The sequence below is a fragment of the Ovis aries genome, chromosome 1 (assembly GCF_016772045.2).
Source record: "Ovis aries strain OAR_USU_Benz2616 breed Rambouillet chromosome 1, ARS-UI_Ramb_v3.0, whole genome shotgun sequence".
Taxonomy (NCBI): domain Eukaryota; kingdom Metazoa; phylum Chordata; class Mammalia; order Artiodactyla; family Bovidae; genus Ovis; species Ovis aries.
Genome location: NC_056054.1, coordinates 223029844 through 223049665, shown reverse-complemented (window position 1 = coordinate 223049665; position 19822 = coordinate 223029844). Strand labels below are relative to the sequence as shown.

General features: G+C 37.8%; 1 protein-coding gene across 3 annotated transcripts in view; it reads right to left on the bottom strand.

The window, feature by feature from the left end:
- SI (sucrase-isomaltase) overlaps positions 1-19822 on the bottom strand; it is a 112927-nt gene that overhangs the window by 6537 nt on the left and 86568 nt on the right. For all 3 annotated transcript variants that reach the window (XM_027958732.2, XM_042234933.1, XM_042234939.2), the window contains 7 exons: positions 18656-18690; positions 18453-18569; positions 15334-15482; positions 12209-12293; positions 12068-12124; positions 11356-11480; positions 5753-5841 (listed from right to left, as the gene is read on the bottom strand). In XM_027958732.2, the coding sequence (XP_027814533.2) occupies positions 5753-5841; positions 11356-11480; positions 12068-12124; positions 12209-12293; positions 15334-15482; positions 18453-18569; positions 18656-18690 (657 nt within the window). The remainder of the gene's footprint in view (positions 1-5752; positions 5842-11355; positions 11481-12067; positions 12125-12208; positions 12294-15333; positions 15483-18452; positions 18570-18655; positions 18691-19822) is intronic.

Genomic DNA, 19822 nt, shown 5'->3' with positions numbered 1-19822 from the left:
AACATTTATAGTTACTTATAACAAATATACTGAGATCGTGAAATATAACCAAACTAGTAGATATAATGGGTCAGAACAACTTTGTGTGTTTGCATAAAGAGAACATAGAGAAATATATGAATTCTGCTCACTTTTCAGTGATATAACAAAAGAAAAATCTGCCATGAAACTTCAAAAGAGTAAAGGTTTTACCAAGTTCTTTCATCTATATCTTAGCTTGATAGAAAGAGCTGCATTAAAAAAAAAAAAAAAAAAAAAAACTAAGAAAAGCTTTGTCTCCCTACAGCTAAAATGAATTAACTAAATTTGCTAGAGAATGATATTCAAATATCCCAAGACAAATGTGCAAATTATGCATAACTCAGCTTTACACTCTTGGAGAATTGTAAGCAAATTCAAAGTGCCTCCTAGTGAGGAAGAAAGGCTGTAAACTTTGTAGAACCTCAGTTAATGTGTTAATGAAGTTCAGGGCTCTGAAAACATAGGATTTTATTTAACTAATAGAAGTTGAGTTACTTTCTAATTCACAAAATACTAGGAAAACTTATATATTTATTTTGAGGCTTGCTTATTACCATATGATCGTGACATCAACAGGTTGTCAACACTGAAATCAGATTGATTATATTCTTTGCAGCCAAAGATGGAGAAGCTCTATACAGTCAACAACAACAACAACAAAAAAGACAGGAGCTGACTGTGGCTTGGATCATGAACTCCTTATTGCCAAATTCAGACCTGAATTGAAGAAAGTAGGGAAAACCACTAGACCATTCAGGTATGACCTAAATCAAATCCCTTATGATTACACAGTGGAAGTGAGAAATAGATTTAAGAGACTAGATCTGATAGAGTGCCTGATGAACTATGGATGGAGGTTCATGACATTGTACAGGAGACAGGGATCAAGACCATCCCCATGGAAAAGAAATGGAAAAAAGAAAAATGGCTGTCTGGGGAGGCCTTACAAATAGCTGTGAAAAGAAGAGAAGCAAAAAGCAAAGGAGAAAGGAAAGATATAAGCATCTGAATGCAGAGTTCTAAAGAATAGCAAGGAGAGATAAGAAAGCCTTCCTCAGAGATCAACACAAATAAATAGAGGAAAACAACAGAATGGGAAAGACTAGAGATTTCTTCAAGAAAATTAGAGATACCAAGGGAATATTTCATGCAAAGATGGGCTCGATAAAGGACAGAAATGGTATGGACCTAACAAAAGCAGAAGATATTAAGAAGAGGTGGCAAGAATACACAGAAGAACTGTACAAAAAAGATCTTTATAACCCAGATAATCATGAAGGTGTGATCACTCACCTAGAGCCAGACATCCTGGAATGTGAAGTCAAGTGGGCCTTAGAAGCATCACTACGAACAAAGCTAGCGGAAGTGATGGAATTCCAGTTGAGCTATTTCAAATCCTGAAAGATGATTCTGTGAAAGTGCTGCACTCAATCTACCAGCAAATTTGGAAAACTCAGCAGTGGCCACAGGACTGAAACAGGTCAGTTTTCATTCTAATCCCACAGAAAGGCATTGACAAGAATGCTTAAACTACCACACAATTGCGTTCGTCTCACACGCTAGTAAAGTAATGCTCAAAATTCTCCAAGCCAGGCTTCAGCAATACATGAACCGTGAACTTCCAAATGTTCAAGCTGGTTTCAGAAAAGGAGAAGAACCAGAGATCAAATTGCCAACATCTGCCAGATCATGGAAATAGTAAGAGAGTTCCAGAAAAACATCTATTTCTGCTTTATTGACTATGCCAAAGCCTTTGACTGTGTGGATCACAATAAACTGGAAAATTCTTAAAGAGATGGGAATGTCAGACCACCTGACTTGCCTTTTGGGAAACCTATATGCAGGTATGGAAGCAACAGTTAGAACTGGACATAGAACAACAGACTGGTTCCAAAGAAGAAAAAGAATACGTCAAGGCTGTACTTATTTACAGTCACTCTGCTTGTTTAACTTATATGCAGAATACATCATGAGAAATGCTAGGCTGGAAGAAGCACAAGCTGGAATCAAGATTGCTGGGAGATATATCAATAACCTCAGATATGCAGATGACACCACTCTTATGGCAGAAAGTGAAGAGGAACTAAAAAGCCTGTTGATGAGAGTGAAAGAGGAGAGTGAAAAAGTTGGCTTAAAGCTCAACATTCAGAAAATGAAGAACATGGCATCTGGTCCCATCACTTCATGGAAAATAGATGGAGAAACAGTGGAAACAGTGTCAGACTTTATTTTGGGGGCCTCCAAAATCACTGTAGATGGTGATTGCAGCCATGAAATTAAAAGATGCTTTTCCTTGGAAGGAAAGCTATGACCAATATAGATAGCATTTTTAAAAAGCAGAAATATAACTTTGCCAAAAAAGGTCCATCTAGTCAAGGCTATGGTTTTTCCAATGGTCATGCATGGATGTGAGAGTTGGACTGTGAAGAAAGCTGAGTGCTGAAGAATTGATGTTTTTGAATTGTGGTATTGGAGACGACTTTTGAGAGTCCCTTGGACTGCAAGGAGATCCAACAAATCCATTCTGAAGGAGATCGGCCCTGGGTGTTCTTTGGAAAGACTGATGCTAAAGCTGAAACTCCAGTACTTTGGCCACTTCATGTGAAGAGTTGACTCATTGGAAAAGACCCTGATGATGGGAGGGAATGGGGACATGAGAAAAAGTGAATGACAGAGGATCAGATGGCTGAATGGCATCACCAATTTTCCCTGACTTTTAAGTCTTGCAGCTATTGGGGTCCTGATAGAAGATGCTTTAAAACAGTCTTTTGAGGACAAACTAACTATTTTTACCAGTCACCAAGTGAAACAGCTCCTGAATGGGAAAGGCCATTTATGGATGTCTGATCAAAGGATCCTCAGATATCAAGTGGTGCTGATGGAAAATCCATGCCTGACTACATCCCCTTGTGAGGTTCTTAACCCAGCTACCCTCCTGCTTACCCCTGAGGGCTCTCTTCCTTTTCACTCTTGCCTAGAAACCTTGGACCACTGGACAAAACCCAAGAGGGATTGTCAGAAAATCTTCTAACCAATCCTGAGGAAATCATGTACACTGATGGAAACAGCTTTGTCTTGGATGGAAAAAGAACTGGATATGCAGTACCCTCCAATTTTGAGACCATAGCTGCTAAACGTTTGCCACTAGTTACTTCAGCCCAATTAGCTGAGCTCATAACCCTGACTTGAGCTTTCGGGCTGAGAAAAGGAAAAACAGTAGCCATTTACACTGACTCCAAGTATGCCTTTGTGGTGCTACATAGACACTGCTATTTGGAAAGAAAGAGGGCACTTGAACACCTGAGGGTCCCCAATCAAATATGGTGATAAAATCCTAAGGCTCTTGAAGGCAGTCCATCTGTTCATTGACTGTAAAGGGAGCATAGAAGTGGTACAAGGGAACCAAGCAGCTGATCAGGCAGCTAAGAGAGCAGCATTACAGAACAAAAGGGGTTGCTACCTTAGATCCACAGACTAATTTGCCAGAAACTCCTTCATAAACTGAAGGTGAGACTCTTAAAACTAAGAGTGAAGACTTTCAAAAATATCATATGAGGGTAGTTCCAAAAGGAGGGACTCATTTTTCTGCCTGGGGACCTTCAATGGAAGTTGGTTAACTAGTGATATGCTACCACTCATTTAGGGTAAAGGCCCTCCTAGGATTACTAGAAAGGTCCTTCAGAGGAACAAGCCTCCGAACAACTAGAAGGCAAGTGTTCTTTTGTCCCAGTTACCAGTTAAACAATGCCTAAGGAGCCCAAAGATACTAGCTGGCCCAGTCTGCCCAACAACGTGGTACCTACCCAGGAGAGGACTGGGAGAAGGACTTCACCCAGATGCCAGTTTCTCAAGGGTATAAATACCTATAAGTCATGATAGATACATTCACAGGATGGACTGAAGGCTTTCCCACCCAGACTGAGAAGGCTGAGGAGGTGGTAAAAAAACTGCTCTATGAAATCATTCTGAGATTTGGTCTGCCCAGATCATTACAAAGTGACAATGGGACACCATTTTCTTCTAAGGTCATCCAAGGTCTCTAAAGCATTAGGCGTTACTTCTTATGTCCATTGTGCCTGGAGGCCTCGGTCTTCAGGAAAAGTAGAAAGAGCCAAACAATTATTAAAACCAGCGATTAAAAAGATAACTCAGGTGACCTCCCTGGGATGGAAGGAGGCTTTACCAATAGCTCTCCTTCACATCCATATTGCTTCTAAGGAACAGGTTGGTCTTAGTCCTTATGAGATGCTATATGAGAGACCATTTGTTTATGTCAATGACCTCTTCCTAGATCCAGAGGCTCAGATCCTCCGGTCTCATACCATGGCCACTGGGCATTCCAACATGATATGCACTTGTGGGGTGTCAACTAGGACCCAAAAGATTCTAAAGAACCACCACTATATGCTCTAGGGACTCAAGTCCTAATTACAGTCTGGAAAGATGAGTCTCCAAAGGCTCAACTCCAGCCCACAGGGAAGGGCCCCTTCCCTGTAATACTTTATACCCCTACAGCAGTCAAGTTAACAGGATACGACTCCTGGATTCACTACTCACAAGTCAAGCCATGGAAGAAAACTGAAGAGGACAATCAATATACCTGCGAGCCCCTGGGAGATCTCAGATACCTATTCAGGACTACAAATGAGTGCCATTCTAATGAACAGCCAAAAATTAAGTTTCTGGGGATAAAATTTCTCAGGATAGCTCTAAAAAGCCAACACAGCTTGGCAAGAGTTGTACTCCAAAATAGACAAGAGATAGATCTCCTGATCCCTGAACAAGGAGGGACTTGAACCATCTTGGATGAAATATGTTTTTTCTGGGTAAATACCTCCAGCTAAAGTTTAAGGAAGTCTCACAGTCCTCAAGAAAAACAAAACATTCAGATCCTACAGGAGCTCAAAGAATGAGCTGGAGAGTTCTCAGTGTGGCTATAATCTCTCTTTGTGGATCCTTCTTCTGGCAATGGTGGATTTGGAGCTAGCTAATGCCCCTACTAATCCCTATTATCACAATATTGATGCTGCTTATGATTGCTCCACGTATTATCAATTGTGTAAAACATTTTTTGTCTCTGCCCAGGTCAATAAGCTACAACATGCAGTGCCAGTTCAACAAGGATATATAAAACTACACCCGACCATGGGAAATATCACTCACCCTTAGGTGGACACCACTATAAGGACTCTGAGGCTTGAGATTAGCAAGAGGGGGAGGCCCAATATCCCTCACTATCCCAGTTTAGCAGGAAGTAGCCAGAAAGACCTCGATGGAGACCTCTATTCCTAAAGAATTGCACCTCCCATCTCTTGAGGGGGGAATTTTAGGCAGTTAGAATAGGAAAAAGGGAGTCCAAAAAATAGCAGTGGCTAAAAGACAAAGAAAAAGCCTGCAAAAATAGAATGAAGGACAGTCTGAGGACCAGAGTAAGAACCTCAGGTGAAGCAAACAGCGCTCCTGGCTAGCCAAATTTACATGGGGCAGGTTCAGGGGGAAGAGGAAAAAATATATAAAAAGAGGAGTTTCTGGATTCTTTTCTCTTCTGTTCACTTCTTTTGGATCGGCACCCTCATGCTTCAAGGATGTTTTTTCCTTTGCTTGCCAAATGAAACTGAGCTGTATCACCAAGCTGCAACACTGGTCTGTCCATTGCTTCAAATTTTTGCTGTGGCGAGACAGAACTGAGGAAATTACACACTCCCCTGACACTCCTAAATGGAACACTTACCAATAGTCTCTCCATCATCCCAAAACAGAGATCCTTGTGCCATCTGATCATCATCTGCAGCAACAATGAGCTTCATGTAATTCTGCCGGCTGTAAAAAGAATATAATTTTATGAATGTTTAAAGAGTATCGAGTGTTTTATTGTATGTGTCCAAAGAACACAAATAAGGATATCAATTAAGGAGAATACAAATTGTTTTAGGAAAAGAAAATAAAAGGATTTTCCTGGCTTCCCTGCTGATTCAGATAGTGAAGAATCTGCCTGTAATGCAGAAGATCTAGGTTTAATCCCTGGCCTGGAAAGATCCTCTGAAAAAGGGAATGGCTACCTACTCCAATATCCTTGCCAGAAGCATTCCATGGAGAGAGGAGTCTGGTGGGATATAGTCCATGGAATCACAGAGAGTCAGACACAACTGAGTGACTAACAAGAATGGAAAGTATATAAACCACAAAATCCTTCATATTTAATAGAAAATATCATGCATATCTTTGATATCAAGGATTCACCTACTATAGAAAATCAGAAGTGACCTCATTTATAATTAAAACCATGTTAAGGTTATTTATTTATTTACACTTTCTATGATAATTCTACGATTGGCCATTAAACATAAAGCTATTTCAGTATCATGTTTTAATCCTTATGACATATATTATCCTCATATTTCCATAAATAAATAACTTAATTATCATTGACAGCTGTTAATAAGAATGTGAAGAGTAGCTAGTAGAAAATTGCAAATCCTGTCTTTGGATTGAGCAATACTTACCATCTTCTGCCTTTAATATGCTTATTTCTGAATTAAATATCTGCTTCCATTCTCAGTATACTAATCACTTGGTTTGACAGCCTTATACTGCCATGGAAGGATTAATTATGCTTAGCTATCTGCCTTTTCTGATCACAAATGTTAAAGGCTGTACTGCTATGGAAGTCTCCTAAAATATCCAAAATATCTAGAGTTCAAATCTCCATAGCAAGTTTATATTTTCCAAGTAAAGATTTTAGCATGTCTTAGCAAGTATGTATGTATGTATTTCAGTTCACAGTCACTGAATTAAAAGATAAGTAGATCTTATTAGCAACATGAATATCTGGTTTAACATAATTTCCCAACATACTTAAAATGAGATTAAGAGAAGCTTCACAACTTTCATTCTACCCTGTATAGAATGAAAGTTCAGTTTACCCTTGAACAACATACATCCAAGTAACCACAGTTCCTCTGCACCCACAGATTCAGCCAATCATGGACTGAGTAGTACTGTACTATTTACTATTGAAAAATACCCACATATAAGCGGACTCATGTAATTCAAACCCATGTTGTTCAAAGGTTAACTGTATACCTAAATATCTTATTTACTTTACCCATCTACACACACAGGCACACACACACACACACCCACACACACACACACACACACACAGAATGGCCTTTCTAGTCCTCTTTAATAACATAAGGATTCTTCAAGGCACAACTTATAACTGGTCTCCTTCATGAGACTCTTACTTCTCAGGTGCAATCATTTTTCTCCTCTTTAATGATATCAATATAAAGTATTGGAGGAGTACTGGAGCAGGGCATGGCAACCCACTCCAGTATTCTTGCCTGAGAATCCCCATGGACAGAGGAGCCTAGCCAGCTACAATTCATGAGGTTGCAAAGAGTCAGACATAACTGAGCGACTATCCACAGCACAAGATAAGGTGTTGACAGAGATGGATCTGGATGGCTTTGCTGTTGCTGATGCTAAGTAGCTTCAGTCGTGTCCGACTCTGTGCGACCCCATAGACAGTAGCCCACCAGGCTCCCCTGTCCCTGGGATTCTCCAGGCAAGAACACTGGAGTGGATTGCCATTTCCTTCTCCAATGCATGAAAGTGAAAAGTGAAAGTGAAGTTGTTCAGCCGTGTCTGACTCTTAGTGACCCCATGAACTGCAGCCTTCCAGGCTCCTCATAACCTATTCATGCCAGCTGGGGCTGTCAGCACATGGATCACCATGAGAGGAGGTACAGCAGGAGATGAGAAGAGAAACAGAACTGAGTCCTCTAGAATCTGAATATCTAAGCCAGGAGTTTAACAGTGGAAATAGATTCTGTGATTGGTATCAGAAATTCATTCTTACATCAGTCATAGGAGACAGAATGGACCCACAACCCCTGGTACATATGACACATCGTTGAACAAGAGGGAGATGTCACATAAGCAGTCTTAGAAGATGTTCAGTTATAAATGGTAATGGATAGAAAATCTGAACTACCTTTCATTGTAAAATGGGACAAGATTGATAAAAACAGGTCTGGTTCTTCTATGGACAACAGAGGACTTAGCAGTTTGAAAGAGCAGTGATATTGTCAATAGATATCTACTTTTATAAACTAAATTTAATAAACTAAATTGAATCAGGGAATGTGTCATAGTACTGATGGAGGAAGAAAAGGGGGTCTGGAAAAGACAGAAGGAAAGAGAAGTCTTCTGAGCATTGTTTGCTTAAAGTTCATAGAAAAGTTCATTTTAAAAATATACTTTGGAAAAGAAGAAGTAAAACTCTCACTGTTTGCAGATGACATGATCCTCTACATAGAAAACCCTAAAGACTCCACCAGAAAATTACTAGAGCTAATCAATGAATATAGTAGAATTTCAGGATATAAAATCAACACACAAAAATCCCTTGCATTCCTATATACTAATAATGAGAAAGTAGAAAAAGAAATTAAGGAAACAATTCCATTCACCATTGCAACGAAAAGAATAAAATACTTAGGATTTATCTACCTAAAGAAACTAAAGACCTATATATATAGAAAACTATAAAACACTGATGAACGAAATCGAAGAGGACACTAATAGATGGAGAAATATACTATGTTCATGAATTGGAAGAATCAATATAGTGAAAATGAGTATTCTACCCAAAGCAATCTACAGATTCAATGCAATCCCTATCAAGCTAACAGCGGTATTTTTCACAGAACTAGAACAAATAATTTCAAGATTTGTATGGAAATACAAAAACCTTGAATAGCCAAAGCAATCTTGAGAAAGAAGGATGGAACTGGAGGAATCAACTTGCCTGACTTTAGGCTCTACTACAAAGCCACAGTCATCAAGACAGTATGGTACTGGCACAAAGACAGACACATAGATCAATGGAACAAAATAGAAAGCCCAGAGATAAATCCAAACACTTATGGACACCTTATCTTTGACAAAGGAGGCAAGAATATACAATGGAGTAAAGACAATCTCTTTAACAAGTGGTGCTGGGAAAACTGGTCAACCACTTGTAAAAGAATGAAACTAGATCACCTTCTAACACCGCACACAAAAATAAACTCAAAATGGATTAAAGATCTAAATGTAAGACCAGAAACTATAAAACTCCTAGAGGAGAACATAGGCAAAACACTCTCCAACATAAATCACAGCAGGATCCTTTATGATCCACCTCCCAATATACTGGAAATAAAAGCAAAAATAAACAAATGGGATCTAACTAAAATTAAAAGCTCCTGCACAACAAAGGAAACTATAAGCAAGGTGAAAAGACAACCTTCTGAATGGGAGAAAAAATAGCAAATGAAGCAACTGACAAACAACTAATCTCAAAAATATATAAGCAACTTATGCAGCTCAATTCCAGAAAAATAAAAGACCCAATCAAAAAATGGGCCAAAGAACTAAATAGACATTTCTCCAAAAGAAGACATACAGATGGCTAACAAACACATGAAAAGATGCTCAATATCACTCATTATCAGAGAAATGTAAATCAAGACCACAATGAGGTACCACTTCACACCAGTCAGAATGGCTGCAATCCAAAAGTCTGCAAGCAATAAATGCTGGAGAGGGTGTGGAGAAAAGGGAACCCTCTTATACTGTTGGTGGGAATGCAAACTAGTACAGCCACTATGGAAAACAGTGTGGAGATTCCTTTAAAAATTGCAAATAGAGCTGCCTTATGACCCAGCAATCCCACTCCTGGGCATATACACCGAGGAAACCAGAATTGAAAGAGACACGTGTACCCCAATGTTCATCACAGCACTGTTTATAACAGCCGGGACATGGAAACAACCTAGATGTCCATCAGCAGATGAATGGATAAGAAAGCAGAGGTACATATACACAATGGAGTATTACTCAGCCATTAAAAAGAATACATTTGAATCAGTTTTAATGTGCTGCATGAAACTGGAGCTGATTATACAAAGTGAAGTAAGCCAGAAAGAAAAACACCAATACAGTATACTAACAGATATATAAGGAATTTAGAAAGAAGGTAATGATAGTCCTGTATGTGAGACAGCAAAAGAGACACAGATGTATAGAACGGACTTTTGGACTCTGTGGGAGAGGGAGAGGGTGAGATGATTTGCGAGAATGGCACTGAAACATGTATACTATCATGTAAGAAATGAATCATCAGTCTGTAGTCGATGCAGGATACAGGGTGCTTGGGGCTGGTGCATGGGATGATCCAGAGAGACGATATGGGGTGGGAGGTGGGAGGGGGGTTCAGGATTGGGAACTCATGTACACGCGTGGTGGATTCATGTCAATGTATGACAAAACAAATACAGTATTGTAAAGTAAAATAAAGCAAAACTAAAAATTAAAAATAAAATAAAATAAAAAATAAAAATATACTTTAATGAATAAAATAATACTTCTTTCCACATATCAGACTCAGAAAAAATAATGAGTCTTAGGTGAGGCAGCCATTTAAAATACAAAAACTTTGCATGTTATCAATACCTTTGCATGTTTATACAGAAGACATTAAATTTCAGTTGTTGTTTTGGTCTGTGAAACATTTCTATCATGTTGGAAATCAATTTTCCATGAGTCAAATTTCTACATTATTTAAGCACTGACAATTTTTCTCCCTTCAAAGCAAATAATGGATAATTTACTCAAAGTCTACTATAAAAGGTTGAGTTTCCCAAAACTTGGCATTTCTTCATTGTGACACAAACCTCCTGCGTGGACAGTATCCACCTGGGTCACTTGATGTCACTCACCCACATGGGACTTGGGGGTCAAGTGACACTGAAGTAAACATGAAGCTCATATTTCTTGCTATGCCATGAGTAAGACCTTTGTCTCAGACACCGTAGTCATGAAACTGTGGCAGGCTAACTTGTAAGCTTGGAAGTAGGATAAAATCTAAGAACTTTCCTGGTTCTTGACAATTCTAGCATTATGTATCTGAAAATCTAATCTGAGTTCTGTAAACACTTTGTTTTTGTTGCTGTTGATCAGTTGCTAAATCGTGTCCAGCTCTTTACAACCATAGCTGACAGGTTCCTCTGTCCTCCACTATCTGCCTGGTGTTGCTCAATTTCATGTCCATTTAGTTGGTGATACTCTCTAATCATTTTATCCTCTGCTGCCCCCTTCTCCATTTGTCTTCAATCTTCCCCAGTATCAGGGTCTTTTCTAATAAGCAAGCTCTTCGCATGCAGGGCCAAAATGGGGCTTCAGCAACAGTCCTTCCAGTGAATATTCAGGCTCGATTTCCTTTAGAATTAGCTGGTTTGATCGACTTGCAGTTCAAGGGACTCTCAAGACTTACACTTCACTTACCTGTAAAATGTGTTGTTAGCAGGCTCTTGACATGGTAGGATGTAACCACCACGGACATGTAGGTTGATTTCATATAAAGGAGCTGCAAACGTATGAAATGTTTCTCTGACACCAATATCTTTGCCCTGGAAATGAGACAGTTGCAAGAAAGAACAAAAGCAATAAGAGAATCATCAGCAACACTGGTACTTGAGGAGGCACATTTATAGAATCAAATAATATAATTTTTAACTTAAAAAATAATAAAACCACACACATTTATTCAGGAAGTTATATTGGTTAAATGATAAACCAGTTTATTCCTTAGGTTATTTATAGCTTTGAAATTAACTTACCACTATTTTTTGTAGTATGCACATGCAAAAAATACATGGGTGTTTGATGGGTCACAAAAGTTATTCCTGACTTATCACATATATTATTCTTGGAAGGAATGCATTACTTTTAGCAATCTTCTTGCATACTTAATAAAAGGTAATGACCTTTTAATGCACAATGTACAATTTTCACATTTATTTAGTAAAATAAATCCATGACTATATAACAATCTATGGCACAATAAATTAACTCTCTCACTGTTTGTTAATTAGCAAGAAACATCTTATTCTTTTTAAGTGGAAAGGAAAACAAGTATGTCATTAATAAAAATGCTATAATCAATTTGTTACTCATTTCTATTTTGTCAATCCCCCCAAATTTCTTAATTACTTACTGTATGGTAATCAAACCACCGAGCATTAGGGACATAGCCTTCTACAGTGTCAACATACTGGAATTTAAAAATATATAGTCATTAAAAACATATAAACCAAAGAATAATCTTTTGTGAACAAAAATATTAAATGGGACTTACAGGTTCCAATACAGGGGTAACCATAAATGCTGGACCCCACAGAAACTGTTTGAATATATCCCAGGTTGGCTTTTCATTTAAAAACCTGGACAAAATATATACAAAGTTAAATCAAATAAATTTATCTCTTTGAAATACAATAAAATAATTATTGAAAACATATTTTGAAGCATGGACTTTTGTGGATAGAAATGCAAATCAAACTATAAAAGATCAAAAACAATTTCATCATTTGGAATTCAATATGTGAAAGTCACTCAGTCATGTCCAACTCTTTGTGACCCAATGGTCTATACAGTCCATGGAATTCTCCAGGCCAGAATACTGGAGTACGTAGCTGTTCCCTTCTCCAGGGGATCTTCCCAACTCAGGGATTGAACCCAGGTCTCTGGCATTGCAGGCAGATTCTTTACAAGCTGAGCCACCAGGGAAGCCCCAAAATTCAATACACAGTGGTACAATATTTTATGAGTAAATCTAGAGCATGACTAAACCTTCTGACAAAATGCAGAGTTACAATGGACATGTAAGACCGACTGAGTGAGAAATCTCCTTTGAAGTGAACTTAAGTTCAGTTCAGTCAGTTCAGTTCAATCGCTCAGTTATGTTCAACTCTGCGACCCCATGAATCGCAGCACACCAGGCCTCCCTGTCCATCACCAATACATAGGTTCAAATATTAACTTTGCCAAATAGAAGATCAAAAAACAGGAAGCAAAGATACAAACACTCTGGAAGAAAAGTGTGAGACTATGAAAGTGCTGCACTCAATATGCCAGCAAATTTGGAAAACTGAGCAGTGGCCACAGGACTGGAAAAGTCAATTTTCATTCTAATCCCAAAGAAAGGCAATGTCAAAGAAAGTTCAAACTACCACACAATTGCACTCATCTCAACACTAGTAATGTAATGCTTAAAATTCTCCAAGCCAGGCTTCAGCAATATGTGAACTGTGAACTTCCAGATGTTCAAGCTGGTTTTAGAAAAGGCAGAGGAACCAGAGGTCAAATTGCCAACATCCACTGGATCATCAAAAAAGCAAGAAAGTTACAGAAAAACATCTATTTCTGCTTTATTGACTATGCCAGAGCCTTGGACTGTGTGGATCCCAATACTGTGGAAAATTCTGAAAGAGATGGCACTACAAGACCACCTGACATAACTCTTGAGAAACCTGTATGCAGGTTAGGAAGCAACAGTTAGAACTGTATATGGAACAACAGACTGGTTGTTCCAGTCCAAATAGGAAAAGGAGTACGTCAAGGCTGTATATTGTCACCCTGCTTTTTTAACCTCTATGCAGAGTACATCGTGAAAACCCTGGGATGGGGGAAGCACAAGCTGGAATCAATATTGCCGGGAGAAACATCAATAACCTCAGATATGCAGATGACACCACCATTATGGCAGAAAGTGAAAAGGAACTAAAAAGCCTCTTGATGAAAGTGAAAGAGGAGAGTGAAAAAGTTGGCCTAAAGCTCAATATTCAGAAAACGAAGATCATGGCATCTGGTCCCATCACTTCATGGGAAATAGATGGGAAACAGTGGAAACAGTGTCAGACTTTATTTTTCTGGGCTCCAAAATCACTGCAGATGGTGACTGCAGGAAGAAATTAAAAGAGGCTTACTTTTTGGAAGGAAAGTTATGACCAACCTAGATAGCATATTGAAAAGCAGAGACATTACTTTGCCAACAAAGGTCCATCTAGTCAAGGCTATGGTTTTTCCAATGGCCATGTATGTATGTGAGAGTTGGACTGTGAAGAAAGAAAGACTGTGAATGCCAAAGAATAGATGCTTTTGAACTGTGGTGTTGGAGAAGACTCTTGAGAGTCCCTTGGACTGCAAGGAGATCCAACCAGTCAATCCTAAAGGAGATCCGTCCTGCTCATTGGAAGGACTGATGCTAAAGCTGAAACTCTAGTACTTTGGCCACCTCATGGAAGAGTTGACTCATTGGAAAAGACTCTGATGCTGGGAGGGATTGGGGACAGGAGGAGAAGGTGAGGACAGAGGATGAAATAGCTGGATGACATCACTGATTCAATGGACATGAATCTGAGTGAACTCCAGGAGTTGGTGATGTACAGGGAGACCTGGCCTGCTGCGAATCATGGGGTCACCAAGATTAGGTCATGACTGACTGTGTGACTAAACTGAACTGAACTGCTTAATTTAAGTAAATATTCTCTGTGTATTTTTTTACTGGTTTATGAATAGTGAAATCTAACAAATGACCGCATTCAATTATTCTGATAATATAGGTCACACGGGAAGTTAAGTATATCATGATTATTTCAATTTTTTTTGGTTTGTATACATGTTTGTTTTTTATTTTGTGTAACATCCATAAGAAATGTATTTGCACTAAAACCAGAACATGTTAACATTTTTGCAACTATATTCATAGAATTGAATTTCAAGATTTGGTCATGTATCAGTTTGAGATTTAAAGAGTAAATCCAAAACAATTTTCTACAAAGAATGGGAGAGTTAGGATGGTCTTCCTCAGTCAGGCATTTGTATGTGGTACATTAACTGAATTGCAGTAAACTTCAGTTAAACAAATTATAATATAGAGATAATATTACTTATTTGCAAGAATTCTCAAAAATACACACTGTAATAAGGTCTATAAGTAATCTAAAACAATATTTGGTATGTAGTAGTTATTTCTAAAAATTATTGCTTTTTAAAAACTGGTTAATGTACTTCATTTTTAATGGCATATATTAGACTGCTTTTTAGCAGATTTCCTCATGTAAATGCTTATTAATCCAAAATGTACACTAAAACAACAACAAAAAATGTTTTAGTTTAAAATATTTTATATTGAAGTGAAAGTAGATTGGAAAGTGAAAGTCAAGGTCGCTCAGTCACGCTGACTCTTTGCGATCCCATGGACTACACACTCCATGGAATTCCCCAGTCCAAAATACTGAAGTGGATAGCCATTCCCTCGTCCAGGGGATCTTCCCAACCCAGGGATTAAATCCAGTCTCCCACATTGCAGGCGGATTCTTTACCAGCTGAGTCACCAGGGAAATCCCATTTTATATTGATAATTGAATAAAACAAAGAATAGCTAATTTCTTTGTGGTAGGAAAATTAATGTGAACTTACTCATGCAAAAGGGGTCGGATAACAGTGCCACCATGAGCATGAATTTCATGCATCTGTGTATAGAAGTAGGGCAATAAAGTGTATCTAATATTTAGAATGTCCCTTGACATTGTAGAAAAAGTTTTATTCCAGGAAGCAGGATCTTGTCTCTGAAACAAAGCAAAATGAAATATAAGCTCTTGTCCTTGGTTAAATCATAGTTTTCAAATACATATTTGAAGGATAAAAACTATGGAATACTTTAAATCACCATCATATGCTACATACGTTCTTCACAAAATTCTTCTGGAGTAATATTTCTATCTCATATGATGGAAAGACAGAGCATAATATTAACACTCTAATAAGAAAGTACAAATTAAGCTCATACATGATTTCATGTAGGTGAACCTACTTAAAGAGCAGTTCATATTTGAATAGGTGACAAATACCCTTGTCAACTGTGGTGATACTCACCATAGGATGAAAAGTCTAGGGGAGAAACAGAATGCTATACAAAAGTGGATTGAAATAAAGAGACATGCAAAGTCCATCACAGTAACCCTGCACACTGTGATCTCATGAGAAATGAATAAACTATGGTACTGAAGAAATAACAGTATAGGAAGAGGAGAGGATCAAATTAATATTGCATAACAAAAAAGAACATGCCCACCAAATCTGCTCTGGAATCACTCTCCAGGTAAAAAGCCTAAAATTGATCCTGGAAAGTTAAAAACTTCTAAATAATGTTATTGTGGGCTTCCCTCATGGCTCAGTGGTAAAGAATCTGCCTGCCAATGCAGAAGACTCAAGAGAGGCTGGTTCAATCCCTGGGTCAGGAGGATCCCCTGGAGGAGGAAATGGCAACCCGCTTGAGTATTCTCAAGGGAAATTGCCTGGTGGGCTATAGTCCATGGGGTTGCACAACCCATGCAAGCACTCAAACAATGTTATCGCACTTACTGGTTAAAAAATAATAGGGAAATTGATTACTATCTTACATTCTACTTTATATCAAGGGAACAAATAAGACTGCCGCATGACTCCAGGGGACAACACTTTCAGTGTTTTTTGTGATTATCAACAGGAACAGAGTTTTTAAGAGTGGTATCCTATCTATGAAGATTTCAATTTTCCTAGATTCCAGTAGTAAAAACGTTTGAATGGTGACCAATTGTTAAATTGGTTCGTGTAGAATTAGAATAGGTAAAACCTTGAAAGTACAATGATCCAATAACTACTAAGCTCTGTCTTCTCCTACTGTTACCAGTTTCCAAGTCAAGTTAGAAGAGGTAAAGACCATATCTGTTGCATACTGACTTTGTTGACATTATTTCAGTTTTTACATGCTGAAAATAAGCATTTAATCCTAAACCATACATTCCTAAATTCAATTATACTACCTCCTAAACGTGAGACTTCTGTTCTTCACATTTCATTCAGAAATACTTCATCAGTCTTTCCCTCTCCAATTTCATAGCCTTCAAAACTCCAGCCACATTCCCACTTTGTGGTCTTTCACTTGTTCCCCTGTCTTGAAATTCATCCCCATATGTTTAAATTTGTTTGTTTCCCCAACTCAAGTCTCTGCTCTAATGCTAATGTCACTTTATCCAAGAAGACTTCCCTGAGCATCCCCTCTAAAACAGAACCCAAATAACTCTTTATAATTTAACTTACCCAAGTTTTCCCTCATATGACTTATTTGGACTGCTGTTCTATATACATATTATATATATGTTATATATACATATTATATGCATATATACATACATGCAATATGTATACATACAATATATACATATTATATTATTTGTATATATATATACACATAATTGTCTATTATCTCTATCCTTTGTATATATATTATATAAATCATATAGAGTGCAGGGACTTTGTAAATTATTAAATAATAGATTTTCAATGAACTCCTCTTGAATGAAAGAAAAATTAAAGAATTATTAAAGAATCCCTATTTAGGATTTTATTCATTCAAGCCTCAATCTCCTAATAATACAGCTTTCTGAATTGCATTATTGACAAAATGTTCTCCTGTTAAAATATTCCTATCTTATCAACTTCTTTATTGCCCAACTTATTACAAATTATTACAAATTCTCCCAAAATGTGGCCCCATACTGCCTTTAACCTTGTATATATTTTCATTTTGTAATACAAATTTTTCCTTCTATTCTGACTAAAATTTCCTAGAGGTGACATGAAGAATTCACAACACATGATGAATTCTGCCATTCAGTTATTATGGCTAAACTGCATCCTTAAAAGACCAGCTCCATCTACAATTCTTCAATGAGGTGCATTTTGATAATTTATCTTTTTTTCTATAATTTTTCACTGAAAATGAATATCACAAAATATAACACTTAGTTAAATACTGTCTTCAATTGTTTATACTTTTCTATGAGCTGTGTGCTGTCACTTCAATCGTGCCCAGCTCTTTGCAACCCTATGGAACATATAGCCCTCCAGGTTCCTCTGTCCATGGGATTCTTCAGGCAATAATACTGGAGTGGGTTGCCATCCTCCTCCAGGGGATCTTCCAGCCCAAGGACTGAACCTATGTTTCCTATGTCTCCTGAACTGGCAGGCAAGTTCTTTACCACTAACGCCACCAACCACCTCACTCAAAAAGTTCTTCCAGTTTAGTAAAGTATATATAAGGTATATAGTGCCACCACATATAAATTTGTTCTCATGATTCCCTTTTCCTTTTATTTCTTCTCAATTCATCTTTAAAATGTTTGCTGTTTAAATTTGCCCGTTTCACACATTGATACTAGTATTTTAAGTGACTCTTTCTAATGATTTAGTTTGAAGACAATTTTTTTTTCATTGTTCTGTCCAGGTTTGTAAGGATTTCCAGAAGCAGTTTTTGCCCTGGCTTCTCCAAAATTATATAGACCAGCAGTACATATGCCAGCCAACCAAGTCTTAAACCCCAAAGTATAAAGATAACCCAAATCAGGAAATTCTTAAACTGATGGACTCAGATGCCCTTAGTAAATGTAGAGATTCAAAGCATTCATCTGGAAATCAGCCAGGAAGGGTGAATTCTAGTCAGAGATGCTTAAGGTTAGTGGGACAAAAGAATGAGAGTAAATGCAGTAATTACATACTCTAGTAAATGCACTGTTGTGATTTCTTGCATATGGATAAAATGCTCCAAGTTGCATCCAGCGGGCACAGAGCTGATATTCTGAATTGTTGAAGAAACCACAGATATCTGCTCCAGTCTAAAATACAGTGATATTTAATGAAAGTTAATAGTACTTTTTTAATATTCACAAGTGATGAAGATAAGAGGAATAGAGCTACTTACATATGACATTCCAAATAGACTAAATTCCATCATACCTAAAAATTATAAAAGAAAATTGCAGAAATCAATATTTTGATATTTGCTTTTTTCTTTTTTTTAATTTTTATTTTTACTTTATTTTACTTTACAATACTGTATTGGTTTTGCCATACATCAACATGAATCCCCCACGGGTGTACATGAGTTCCCAAACATGAAACACCCCTCCCACCTCCCAGCCCATATCATCTCTCTGGATCATCCCCATGCACCAGCCCCAAGCATCCTGTATCCAGCATCAAACATAGACTGGTGATTCGTTTCTTACATGATAGTATACATGTTTCAATACCATTCTCCCAAATCATCCCACCCTCTCCCTCTCCCTCAGAGTCCAAAAGTCCGCTCTACACATCTGCGTCTCTTTTGCTGTCTCATATATAGGGTCATCGTTACCATCTTTCTAAATTCCATATATATGTGTTAGTATACTGTATTGGTGTTTTTCTTTCTGGCTTACTTCACTCTGTATAATTGGCTCCAGTTTCATCCATCTCATTAGAACTGATTCAAATGTATTCTTTTTAATGGCTGAGTAATACTCCATTGTGTATATGTACCACAGCTTTCTTATCCATTCATCTGCTGATGGACATCTAGGTTGTTTCCATGTCTTGGCTATTATAAACAGTGCTGCGATGAACATTGGGGTACATGTGTCTCTTTCAATTCTGGTTTCCTTGGTGTGTATGCCCAGGAGTGGGATTGCTGGGTCATAAGGCAGTTCTATTTCCAGTGTTTTAAGGAATCTCCACACTGTTCTCCATAGTGGCTGTACTAGTTTGCATTCCCACCAACAGTGTAAGAGGGTTCCCTTTTCTCCACACCCTCTCCAGCATTTATTGCTTGCAGACTTTTGGATTGCAGCCATTCTGACTGGTGTGAAGTGGTATCTCATTGTGGTCTTCATTTGCATTTCTCTAATAATGAGTGATGTTGAGCATCTATTCATGTGTTTGTTAGCCATTTGTATGTTTTCTTTGGAGAAATGTCTAGTTCTTTGGCCCATTTTTTGACTGGGTCATTTATTTTTCTGGAATTGAGCTGCATAAGTTGCTTGTATATTTTCTATTTATTTTTTCTAATACTGACCTCTAATTCAATAAAACAGCTTTTCCGATTATTAAT